Source organism: Nothobranchius furzeri, chromosome 15 (genome assembly GCF_043380555.1).
Source record: "Nothobranchius furzeri strain GRZ-AD chromosome 15, NfurGRZ-RIMD1, whole genome shotgun sequence".
Taxonomy (NCBI): domain Eukaryota; kingdom Metazoa; phylum Chordata; class Actinopteri; order Cyprinodontiformes; family Nothobranchiidae; genus Nothobranchius; species Nothobranchius furzeri.
In genome coordinates, this window is record NC_091755.1 from 44820847 (window position 1) to 44833858 (window position 13012).

At 41.5% G+C, this 13012-nt stretch overlaps 3 protein-coding genes and 2 non-coding genes across 6 annotated transcripts in view; 4 read left to right on the forward strand and 1 right to left on the reverse strand.

Moving 5' to 3' along the window:
* The first annotated feature begins 2892 nt into the window (after positions 1 to 2892).
* Positions 2893 to 9411, forward strand: rpl10 (ribosomal protein L10). Its single transcript, XM_015968863.3, has 6 exons — positions 2893 to 3449; positions 3973 to 4031; positions 5171 to 5278; positions 8608 to 8746; positions 8814 to 8976; positions 9211 to 9411. The coding sequence occupies exons 1-6, from the start codon at positions 3427 to 3429 to the stop codon at positions 9364 to 9366; spliced, it is 648 nt and encodes a 215-aa protein (XP_015824349.1). The 5' UTR covers positions 2893 to 3426; the 3' UTR covers positions 9367 to 9411.
* On the forward strand, positions 4966 to 5098 carry LOC129164842 (small nucleolar RNA SNORA70). The gene has a single exon (XR_008564329.1). It is a non-coding gene; the product is annotated as a small nucleolar RNA SNORA70 (small nucleolar RNA).
* LOC139063371 (dynein heavy chain-like) lies at positions 5488 to 7721 on the reverse strand (the record flags this gene model as incomplete). The annotated part of the gene is given in 6 exon segments (XM_070545097.1): positions 5488 to 5569; positions 5668 to 5791; positions 6684 to 6913; positions 6972 to 7262; positions 7304 to 7489; positions 7525 to 7721. Coding segments are annotated over 6 exon segments (1110 nt in total), but the record flags the coding sequence as incomplete, so codon positions are not given.
* LOC129164843 (small nucleolar RNA SNORA70) lies at positions 9010 to 9142 on the forward strand. Its single transcript, XR_008564330.2, has one exon. It is a non-coding gene; the product is annotated as a small nucleolar RNA SNORA70 (small nucleolar RNA).
* A 2494-nt stretch (positions 9412 to 11905) lies between the features above and the next one.
* Positions 11906 to 13012, forward strand: part of dnase1l1 (deoxyribonuclease I-like 1) — a 7295-nt gene continuing 6188 nt past the window's right edge. Inside the window, exon 1 of one of the 2 annotated variants that reach the window (XM_015968862.3) lies at positions 11906 to 12951. The gene's annotated coding sequence lies outside the window, so the exon portion shown is untranslated. The remainder of the gene's footprint in view (positions 12952 to 13012) is intronic. The other variant, XM_015968861.3, reaches the window with a different exon arrangement.

Consider the following 13012-nt stretch of genomic DNA (forward strand, 5'->3'; position numbering starts at 1 on the left):
CATTTGCATGAAAAGCGCTTCATAAATAAATTTGATTGATGATTGATAATGTTAATATTATTTACTCAGGCCTGAGGAAGTTTGCAGCTGCAAACGAAACGTAGCGGGAACACGGGTAACAAAACTGTTCTGTGTTTTAAAAAAGAACTACAGCATGGAATTAGAAATACGACACAAAATGTTCACACTAACTAACTAACTAACTAACTGGAAAATGGGTCAAGCTTCTAATCGAATCCAAATTGACGAAGCTCCTCGGATAAGGAGCAAAACGTCTTCATTCGAACCCTTTTTGATCTCCACCATCTGGATGACAGAGAACCTTCACCGGGTAACTTATTGTGGTTTTGGCTTTGTGAAGACTTGGAGTTTGGTGTTTAGTTAAAAGCGGAGCAGATCCATCAGGGTACGGTGTCGGGAATTTCAGGTTTTGGGGTGGGAGGCGAACTGGAGCACCCACAGAAAAACCCCCGTGCAGCATTAGGAACATACGGAAACGATTGGATCGAGTCCTGTGACAGTTCGCTTGTGCTGCATTTTTTTCCCCGCCATGCTGGAAGGAGGTACTTCCTCGACACCCAATCACCTACTCACGCCATGCAGACATCTTTCTTTTCTTAACGCTTCAACCACACCTGACTTTGTACACTAACATGTTATGATGAGGTCCAGTTAAGCATCAACAGTTTAGAAGGGACACGGACCTACTCAAACACACAATTCACATCATATCTCACGTCACAAACTTACTTATTTAGCTTTGACAAGTTTAATGAAACTTAAAAACATCAGTGTCAGCACAAGAAATGAAAAGAACATCAGAAAAACAAACTAATGTGAAAAAAAATCCACTTTCATTCAGCCGATCACTCAGCACTTCCTTTTCATCGGTCAGACCTCTCACAACTTCTTGGATTTCTTCTAACGAGTCTGAATAACTTTTCATTTTCTAACTCCTTCATAAGGTCTTCTGTCTGTTTTTTCATGCCAAGTAGATCAGTTTCATACTTTGTCTTTTGTTCCTGGTATAAAACGTTTTTCTCTTCCAACTCTTTCTGAAAACTAGTTTTCATCTCTTCAACGTTCAGACGTTCTCATCAGAAAGATTCCCTGGTTCTGTTGTGTACTTGTTTCCTTCTTCTTAGCAGTCAGACATCCAATAAAGATCTGCTTTTCAGCTAATTTGTTTGCATGAATTTTCTTTTCATTTTCTAACTGATTCTGTAAAGTTTCCACCTGGTGTTTTGGGTTAGAAAGCTCAAGTTCATACTTTTCTTTGACTTCCTGGTGTAAAACGTCTTTCTCCTCTAGTTTTTTCAGGAAACCCAGTTTTTCCACTTCGAGCATCTCGGAGGCGAGTTGTCCCATCCTTGTATATAATGCATCTTTCTCAGAAACCAGTCTTGTGATTGTTTGTTGAGCTTTATCTTTTGTGTCTGCATGAGCTTTCCTTTCGTTTTCTAACTCCTTCGCTAACCACAGTTCCTGTTTCTTGCTAGCTTCATGTTTCTCTTTTAGTTCAAGGTATGAACCATGTTTCTCCTCAAGCACGTTCTGAAAACTCCTTTTCAGTTCTTCAAATGAGGTTTTCAAGACAGACGAATCCTGCTGCATCAGCTGTTCACTGAGTTCTTGATTCTGGGCAGTCAGATTTCTAATCATTTGTAGTTTTTCTTCTACTGAGTCTGAATGGGCTTTTCTTTCTTCTTCAAACTTCTGCTCTAAATGTTCAGCCCTTTGATTAGCGGCGAGGACACTCATTTCATGTTGTCTCACCTGTTCCTGATGTGAAACCTTGAGAGAGTCGTAATCCGCTGTCAAACGGTTGAGTTTATATGAAGAGTAGCCTTCGTGTCTTCATGAGAGTCTCTCTCTGTAAGAAGCGCTTGTTTAAAATGTTCCGCCTGTTGTTTTGCAGCGAGAACGTTGGATTTTTCTGCAGCTAACAGTTCCTTATGCAAAACCAGATGAGAGTCACTTTCTGCGATCATGCTTTGCATTATTTCATGACTTCTCCTTGTTTCTTCCTGAGTTTTTATCCGTTCTTCAAGTTCCAGTTCATCCTCAGAACAGAGATGTGAATATTTTACACTCGTTTCTTCAGATGGACCTTCAGACGTTTCTTGTAAATTGCTGTTAGTTTGTAGATTTTGTGAAGATCTTAACTTGCGTCGAGTTTTTCTGAGTTCTTCCTTCAGCTTTTCGAGCTCTTTCTTCTCGTGATGTCTCGGAGATCTTTCTCTGTGTAGCAGTTCGTTGAGTCTAATAATCTCTCGGCTCATATTGTGGCTTTCCATTGTGCTGTTTTAGTGATCACAACTGGTGGTGTGAGATAGAGAATCTCTGTGTAATTGTAACCTAGGCAACGCGCCGCTCCAGCGTCACGCGGAGATTCCCAACGACACCGGTGGAGAGGAGGGTGCAAAACCAGAGGGACAGAGACACCAGAGAGCAGAAGTTTGTCTGCAACCTCTTTTATTAACTAAATAAAAAAACCCGTCTAAAAATATACAACTAAAAAGTTTGAGTCCATAAAAGCAGTTTAAAACGTTCTTCAAAAAGACCCCAAAAGATAGTTGGGCTCTTCCCAGATCCACAACGTCACGCGGAGGGAATTTCCAGGATGGGAAAGGCGGCGTCCCGGCTTCAGCGTCCGACTCCAGCAGTCTCTGGTCTCGCCCTCAGCAGGCACTCGTCTCACCACACCAACACGCATCACGCAGTAGGGCTTACGAAAAAAAGCCATGGTATTATTTATAGCATGAGCTACTGAACAACACGCACACAAACAACACTTAAGTAAACTTTAACTGGCTTATTTCACACACAAAATCCCGTCTGGGTTTTTTCCGCTCCGGTTGTGAGATGGGCGGAGCGGTGAGCGCCACCTGCTGTTGACGGGACGGGCATGCCCGGTTCTGCAGCTGCGCGCGCCGCCAGAATGACTGCTTGTTTGAAACTTTTTGTATTAAAATAAAACATAAAATTTAAATTTAGTTTATGTTTTTAAAGAAGATTGAGAAGTTTCATCGGGAGGACGGTAGGGGGCGAGCTTGATTCGCGGCTTCGCTCCCAAAACTACACTTCCCAGAATTCCCGCTAAACCTACTCAACGGACATAAAACGCACATTTACAAGATTAAATGTACATCATAAATATATAATAATTGTTTCTGTAACGGAATAGACCCAGAGCTAAAGAAAATATAAACTACAACATGAAACTTGCCTCCGGTATTTGACCTCAGTCGTCATGACGAAGCGGAAGTAGTTTGTTCTTCCTTTCCTCCATTAGGTGAGTGCGTGGTGCCACCGCGTTTTCAGCGCTGTCCGATAAACTCACGGTTTTAATGATTTAGATGTTAAAATAGCGTTGGGTCGAACTAAAGTAACACATTTTGTTTGTTATTTTTTCAGACCGTAACCATGGGCCGCCGACCCGCGCGCTGGTAAGTTCTTCGTTTCAGAGCAAACCGCTCCGAGTTCATCGTGATTCTGAGGAAAATGGCAGCGGCTCCGCGCCTGCTCCATGTGCACCGGCAGGCCTCGGCAGCCAGCCTCGCTCTTCCACCAGAACCACAACATCCATTATAGACACGTTGTTTTTAATCATCACTTTTATACAAATATACAGACATCCTACTCAAGCCTGGTCTCGTAGAGTTAGCATGCTGAGCTAAGGTTGGCTAGGAGCTAGCATACACTGGCAACACTAATGTACGTTTAGAGTTTTCGGTTAAAAAGCTGGATTTACTCATTTTTGTGATATTTTCCAACATCACCTATAAGTCTGATTAATAAAATGACTCCCAAGAAGACATTTAGGCTCTGTTCGCTTACCTCGGGCCACATAAGCTTCACCGTCTTCGTTTTGCTAACGTAAACGTTCATCATCCAGATGTTCTGACCTGTAACTGTAAAGTTTCTGATCTCACTGGTAAACATTAGTTTAACGGACTTGTCCCCCCGCAGCTACCGCTACTGCAAGAACAAGCCTTACCCCAAGTCTCGCTTCTGCAGGGGTGTTCCTGGTAAGCTCCCACACCTGCTTTGTGTTCTGCTGGTTAGGGTTAGTGGGTCTAATCCTGGTCCACCACAGAGCTGGTTAACAGATGTGCTGGAATATCGTTTCTTGGTGTGTTTATAAGAACATAAACTCACCTGTCATCGACAGATTCAGGATTAAGGATCGGGTCTGAATGTAATTCATGTCAGATTATGCTGCATGTTTCAAGTCTTTACCAGCCTGATGTTATTGTCCTTGTTTGTTTGTTTTTTCTGCTTAGAGGCCGACTGATGTTTTTATTTTTGTTTTTTAAGTTCGATACCGATTTTTAAAGAATTTTGTTGCTGATATCTAAAGCCGGCTATTAAGGCCTATACACACACACACACACACAGTGCATCACCGTAATTTAGACTAAAACGTTTTCAAATGATGAACTAAAGAGGCTCGGCACAGTCCGTGTTTATTTCTGACCTTAACACAGCCTTCTACTAACAACCAAAGTGAAGAAGCCTTTAGGAAGAGAAGAAAACGTCTTAAAGAGAACCAGAAAAGTCCAGCTGTTTGTTCTGTTAAAGCTCAGGAGGACAGAAGCTACACCTAATGGCTGCCGCGGCGTGTACATGTGTACTAGAATCCTAAACGGGTAACGTGACGCGTTTGATGACCACTGGATGAATACATTTAAAAGGTTAGAACAACATTGCATGCTCTGCCTTGTAAAGACGAGGGAAGAAATCTTACGTTTATTTCAACGTAAGGTGACCTGGAGCACAGCGCTGTTGGGTGGGCGGGCTCACGGTGTGTTGGCGTCCTCCGGGTCCTTTCAGCAGTCTAGTGGGGGCGGCAGTTGGCCACATGGGTGCCTGATTGTTATTTTTTATTGGCTTTCGGCCGATATAGAAACAAACGAATGTCGGTCGGCCTCTTCCTGCTTTTGTGTATCTGCTCTGGTTTCACTGCAGCTTATTAAGCCGACCGGTTCTGCTCAGGTGCGGTTCTGGTGTGCAAAAGCTGCAGACAGCGACTCTTTGGTTGTGTATGTGCTCAGCTGGGAGGTGCTGAGTGCTTTAAGGGACCACTGAGACAGACTTAGTTTTAAGTGAACTTAGATGCTGAGTTTAGATTTGCAGCTCAGGTGTTTTGGGTCTTTTCTCCTAACAGATCCAAAGATCCGGATCTTTGACCTGGGCAGGAAGAAGGCCAAGGTAGACGAGTTCCCTCTGTGCGCCCACATGGTCTCCGATGAGTACGAGCAGCTGTCCTCCGAAGGTAACCACCCAGGGATCAGGGTCAGGATTCTGGTTCTGCTCGGTTTATCAGTCTGTTGTACTGATGGGTGTTCTGTTTGCTCACACTGTACTATATAATATACACACTGTACTATATAATATACACTGTAGTATATGATATACACACTGTAGTATATGATATACACACTGTACTATATGATATACACACTGTACTATATGATATACACACTAGTATATGATATACACACTGTACTATATGATATACACACTGTACTATATGATATACACACTGTACTATATGATATACACACTAGTATATGATATACACACTGTACTATTTATTATACACACTGTACTATATGATATACACACTGTAGTATATGATATACACACTACTATTTATTATACACACTGTAGTATATGATATACACACTGTAGTATATGATATACACACTAGTATATAATATACAGTGTAGTATATAATATACAGTGTACTATATAATATACAGTGTAGTATATAATATACAGTGTACTATATAATATACACACTAGTATATAATATACAGTGTACTATATAATATACACACTAGTATATAATATACAGTGTAGTATATAATATACACACTAGTATATAATATACAGTGTACTATATAATATACACACTAGTATATAATATACAGTGTAGTATATAATATACACACTAGTATATAATATACAGTGTAGTATATAATATACACACTAGTATATAATATACAGTGTAGTATATAATATACACACTAGTATATAATATACAGTGTAGTATATAATATACACACTAGTATATAATATACAGTGTAGTGTATATAATATACACACTAGTATATAATATACAGTGTAGTGTATATAATATACACACTAGTATATAATATACAGTGTAGTGTATATAATATACACACTAGTATATAATATACAGTGTAGTATATAATATACACACTAGTATATAATATACAGTGTAGTATATAATATACACACTAGTATATAATATACAGTGTAGTATATAATATACACACTAGTATGTAATATACAGTGTAGTATATAATATACACACTAGTATATAATATACAGTGTAGTATATAATATACACACTAGTATATAATATACAGTGTAGTATATAATATACACACTAGTATATAATATACAGTGTAGTATATAATATACACACTAGTATGTAATATACAGTGTAGTATATAATATACACACTAGTATATAATATACAGTGTAGTATATAATATACACACTAGTATATAATATACAGTGTAGTATATAATATACACACTAGTATATAATATACAGTGTAGTATATAATATACACACTAGTATATAATATACAGTGTAGTATATAATATACACACTAGTATATAATACACAGTGTAGTATATACACACTGTAGTATATGATATACACACTGTAGTATGTGATATACACACTGTAGTATGTGATATACACACTGTAGTATGTGATATACACACTGTAGTATGTGATATACACACTGTAGTATGTGATATACACACTGTAGTATGTGATATACACACTGTAGTATATGATATACACACTGTAGTATATGATATACACACTGTAGTATGTGATATACACACTGTAGTATGTGATATACACACTGTACTATATGATATACACACTGTACTATATGATATACACACTAGTATATGATATACACACTGTAGTATATGATATACACACTGTAGTATGTGATATACACACTGTAGTATATGATATACACACTGTAGTATGTGATATACACACTGTAGTATATGATATACACACTGTAGTATATGATATACACACTGTAGTATATGATATACACACTGTAGTATATGATATACACACTGTAGTATATGATATACACACTGTACTATATGATATACACTGTAGTATATGATATACACACTAGTATATGATATACACACTGTAGTATGTGATATACACACTGTACTATATGATATACACTGTAGTATATGAGATACACACTAGTATATGATATACACACTAGTATATGATATACACACTGTAGTATATGATATACACACTGTAGTAAATGATATACACACTGTAGTATATGATATACACACTGTAGTATATGATATACACACTGTAGTAAATGATATACACACTGTAGTATATGATATACACACTGTAGTATATGATATACACACTGTAGTATATGATATACACACTAGTATATGATATACACACTAGTATATGATATACACACTGTAGTATATGATATACACACTGTAGTATATGATATACACACTGTAGTATATGATATACACACTGTAGTATATGATATACACACTGTAGTAAATGATATACACACTGTAGTAAATGATATACACACTGTAGTATATGATATACACACTGTAGTAAATGATATACACAGTGTACTGTAGGCGGTTCAGAGTTAATAAAGCGGTAGATATGATGTTTCACACGGTGCTGCTAGAGTTATGTGAAATCTTACTTCTGGTTTTACTATAAAACATAATAATAATCAACTTCTCCTCCATGTTTGCTCGGAGGTGTACGGAGCATCCTGTCCGCTCATTGGTCAGTGAAGGAAACCTCCGTTGATTGGTCCTCGTCCGAGTGACAGCGATGAAAATCTGAAAATGTTTCAACTTTCTGGGATCGCGTCGCTGGGTCGCCTGTGCACGACACGTGCACGAGCGCACAATTTCACACGCACGTTTTTCACGTTTCGCTTAGTAGGAGGGAGACCCGCGATTATCGCTTTGTCGCACATGTCTCATTGAAAATGGATGGAGGAGAGGCGATGTCGCCTCCCGTGTGTCGAGCCCATTAAGGTTAGAATAACGTTTACAACTCGCCCTCTGGTGTCCTGGCGGGGGCTTGCTACACTCCCCAGGAGAGGTCTGCAGGTAAAACGTCTCGGCCCCCCGTGGAGCTGGTGGAGACGTATGAAGTAGGCTTCAGTGTGAACTCTGTCCTTCCCAGTTTCAGCCGTGTGTAATTAAAGATCCGGTCTGAAACCAGAACCGCGGCGGTCGGATCAGCTGATCTGAGCACAGCACAGCAAAAGTAAAAACTCGTACCTTAGATTATTGTCTAACAGGCTTCTGCCTGTCAGGTGAGTAGGAGCAGAGAAACAACTGAAACATGCTTGATGGAAGCCCGGGAGGTCCAGAGGTGGAGCTGATGTAGATCGGAGAGAGCCTGGAGGGTTTGGTTACAGATGTGTGAAGTTCAGAGATCTCTGGTGGACCCGAGTCCTGACGAGGCTCAGGTGTGGTCACCTGTCCGTGCAGCTCTAACGTCTCCCTTCCTCTGCAGCTCTGGAAGCAGCTCGTATCTGTGCTAACAAGTACATGGTGAAGACCTGCGGTAAAGATGGCTTCCACATCCGCATGCGTCTGCATCCCTTCCACGTCATCCGCATCAACAAAATGTTGTCCTGCGCCGGAGCTGATAGGTGAGCAACGCCACGAGCTCCTGATGAAACCCAGACCTGGGCTAAATGCTGCCTTCCTGTTCGCCAGGCTCCAGACTGGAATGCGCGGCGCTTTTGGGAAACCCCAGGGCACCGTGGCCCGCGTGCACATCGGTCAGGTGATCATGTCGGTGCGTACCAAGGCCCAGAACAAGGAGCACGTGGTGGAGGCTCTGCGCAGAGCCAAGTTCAAGTTCCCCGGTCGCCAGAAGGTAAACCGCCGATGTGAACGCTGAGCTTCAGCCCTGCAGCTTATTAAGCCGACCGGTTCTGCTCAGGTGCGGTTCTGGTGTGCAAACGCTGCAGACAGCGACTCTGTGGTTGTGTATGTGCTCAGCTGGGAGGTGCCGAGTGCTTTAAGGGACCACTGAGACAAAAGCAGCGGTTAATCCTGTCGTGAAGCTCTTCCTGAGCCTGCTGTGACGTCTCGTCGCTCTGATCCGCAGATCCACATTTCTAAGAAGTACGGCTTCACCAAGTTCAACGCCTGCGACTTCGATGACATGATGGCGGAGAAGCGTCTGATTCCTGATGGCTGTGGGGTGAAGTACATCCCCAGCAGAGGCCCTCTGACCCGCTGGAAGGCGCTGCACGCCAACTAGACACTGCGCTCAGCTGTTCAATAAAAGTGGGATGGAATAAAAATCCTTTCCTGGTTTGTTTTATTTTGAGCGCAGATCTGGACGCCGACCGGCGGCTTTCCAACGGTTTCCTGACTAATGAGCTGCTGTAAGGTAACGGTTCAGCTCCCCCTGGGAACGAGTAAACAAGTTTATTAGTAGCAAAGTAAACGTGCGTTCTGACTGCGTACCTGAGCAGGTTAATCTGAACGGTTTATAGGTTACACGACTTTTATTCCTTTAATGAATCTAGTTTTGCTGAACTGAATCTTTAAAGGGACTCAAACGCTGCTCACTCTGGCCTGGCAGCTAAAAGGTTGCAGGTTTGAATCCGGCCTGCACCCTTTCTGCGCTGAGCTAGCACGTTTCCTCCCATGGACCTTTAGGGGACTTGGCCCTGGGGGACGGAGGGAGTCTGTCCCAGTGACGGGCGAGACCTGTCCAGGTTTCAGGTCCCTGAGGTGCTGAAGACAACAGACTGAAGGACAGCGTTTACCTGCTTGATGTGATCGCAGGGTGGCCCCCCCCCCGACTGACCGTGTTCTTGGGGATATTTAGGGTGGAAGTTTTTAGCCAGTCAGATTTCTAATATTTTAGTAAAGTTGTAGATTGTGTGGCTTTTACACGTGTGTGTGTGTGTGTGTGTGTGTGTGTGTGTGTGTGGCGCCGTGTCAGATGAGGCCCAGCCAATCTCGTTCTGCTTCCTTTTACATAATGACAAAGTCAATTCAACCCGGAGCTGGACGCCAGCGCCCTCACCCTCCTGAGGATGAAGTGGTGAATTTTACATGTTTGAGAACTCAGAAATATTTCTAGTATAAAAACATTTTTATAGTTTAATTTTATTATTTCTATCGAACTTCCAGACAAAACGTGACTCGTTTAAAAAAGCATTTATTTGAGTGACGTGTCCGACGAGCAGCTGCAGCTGTGGGCGGGTCTGTGTTAGCTCCGCCCAGCGCCTGCGCTACACACACGCACACCACGCATAGCGCGTAGGGCACCAAACGCAAGCTTATGAAAAAATAAAATATGATAAAGACAGATTTCAATTAGAAGATGTGCAAAGCAAGTTAACAGCATGTTTACAGAGAAAACAATACAAAAAGGAAAGGAGATGGACCGTGTCCACTTTTCACTCTCTGTCCGGGGGTTCTTGAAAATATCCGGCTTTTCATCCAGGAGCAGGGATCGAATTATGGGGGAGCTGTATATCCTACACATCCAGGGGAGCCGGAAAAAAGTGTTCTACCTATATGACATCATTTATGGACTCTTCAGCAGAGAGAGCACAGCGCTGATCGTTGTTGCGCAGCGCTCCAGGCTGCTGCTTCCAGCGCACGGTCCTTTCTCAAAGTGGCGCAACCAAAAAACTATAATTAACACACGATGGTTCATGTCCGCACATTTTCTCTACTTTCTGTCTTATCTGTGCCTGAAGCGCTCTGCTACTGCGGAGCTCATCACCTGTGCTGCGGTGATGTCACCTCACTGACGCAGCATCGAAACGCGCTCTCCGCTTTGCGGTCAGGAGATCTTTGATCTGCTCAGAAGTAACTGATGAGGTGAGAAAGTAAGAATCCAGGCAGCAGATTTTCTGGAGAGTTTAGAGGAGATGCAGGAAGATGAGAGACAGACAGGACAGGAAATAGTTCAATAAAAACAGGGAAACAAAGTAGATTTATCTCCTCTACACGTTATCTGATACTATTCAGATCACCTTCAACACTCAGTCACACACCCAGGGCTGTTTCAAGACATTTTGGGGGCCAAGGCAAAATCCCCCCACCCCCCCATAACTGGGCCCCCCAGAAGCCTCTGTGTAATCCATGCCCTCTCCAGGAGTGTTAGTTATACAGTGTTTATAAAAGCCCCTCAGACATTACTGACATGTTCTAATATTATCAGATGAAAAACTAAATTATCAGACATGCTGTCTCATCTGCTGCTTTTCTAAACTTGCTAAAAGTAACAAAACCATTTGAAAGCCACTATTTGTGGATTCTCTGAAAGTTTCCATGGAGTGTGCGACAACTTATTTTTTCATTGATCCTATCGTCTAATCTCACAGCTGAAACAAGCATCCTTAATAATCTGTGCACAGGAAGCTTACCGATGCTGTAGTAAAACAAAAGGTATAATAATTTATTATTAATAAAACCTTGTTGCAGCACTAAAGCAGAAAAATTTGATTTTGTATTAAATATGCAAAATATTTACATATGAATTGTTTTAGAGCCCTTTAATTGGCAGAATCTGATATTAATTTAGTTCTTACAAAAAATGGGTCCCAACATGGTTTGTGTGGCGTTGCCATAGTGTGACATCATAGGCACAGATCCCCTGTCCTCTTGTTTGGAAATGGAAATATGATCACCCTATATCAAACAAACTGTCCACCCGGGCTTTTGCGCTGCACAGAGACGCTTCGCTGCCTATGACTGAACGTCAGTTGAGAGTCATTCTCATGCAGACTGACCAATGAAGAGAGGGCCTCAAGTTAAGACTCTCTCCTCATTGGTCAGTCCACACGAGGTGGGTCAAAGGTTACCCTGAGGGGTTACGTGACATCAGGTATTCAAGTATTGAGTATATTTACTGCATATTACAGTAAAATATTCTGTATGTGACCATATTATGGTGATCCTTGGGTCGTGATGATGGGGCCCTTGAATATTGTTGCCCAGGGTACAACAAAGTGTTAATCTGGCCCCGCCTACCGGGCGTTCATCAGTAGCTGAGTGAGAGAGGCTGAGAGGGAGAGAAACTCAGAGAAGCTTTGGAGCTTTTTTACTGCTGGAGAAAAACGTAGCAAGTCATCATCTTCCTAAATGCAGTTATTCTCTTCTGAATCAGCACTTCTTTAAAGAAGAAATAGTTAAATGCAACAAAGGGAAAAATCCTTTTATTCAGCCTGTTCATGCGACTTGGATCAACAAACAAGTCTGAACAGTGTTAAAGGTTGTTCATCTAAAAATAGACCTTGAAGAGTGTGAAGATGTTTTTGTTTTAATAAGTTCATCTTAAAACATCTTTCTCAAGTAAAATAACGTTTCCCTGTGAGGTCAGATAGGCCCATCTGTGCTGTATGAAACAGAAATAAACAAATGAATCATATTTGTCCACCCAAATACTTAAATAACACAACAACAGGAAGGACATAAACACCGTCAAGGTAAAGTAAGAATTTTATTTTTAAATAAGCGGCTGTTTGTGATTAATCATGAGTTAACTATGGACATGATTTACATCATTATTAAATATCCTATGTGGCCTATAGGCTATGTACCTGAGATTTCATATGAAAAATTAGACTAACCTATTTTCTAATTAGGTATTTGCTCCATGTTGATATATATTTCATACACATTTACAAGCCAAGTGGAACATCAGCTGCTGATGGTATAATTTGAAGAGAAAAGTCCATTATGCTAACCTCCTGGGGGGCACCACGAAGACTTTGTGCTTAGGGCACCAAAATAGCTAGCAACGGCCCTGGCTCCGCCCACAGGAAGGAACTCGGCTTCAAGTTTCAGCCAGCAGAGAGAGAGAGAGAAGGATCAGCTGGTGAGTTACGCCGCTCCTTACCTTTGAGTTTATAACGTGTGTGTGTGTGTGTGTGTGTGTG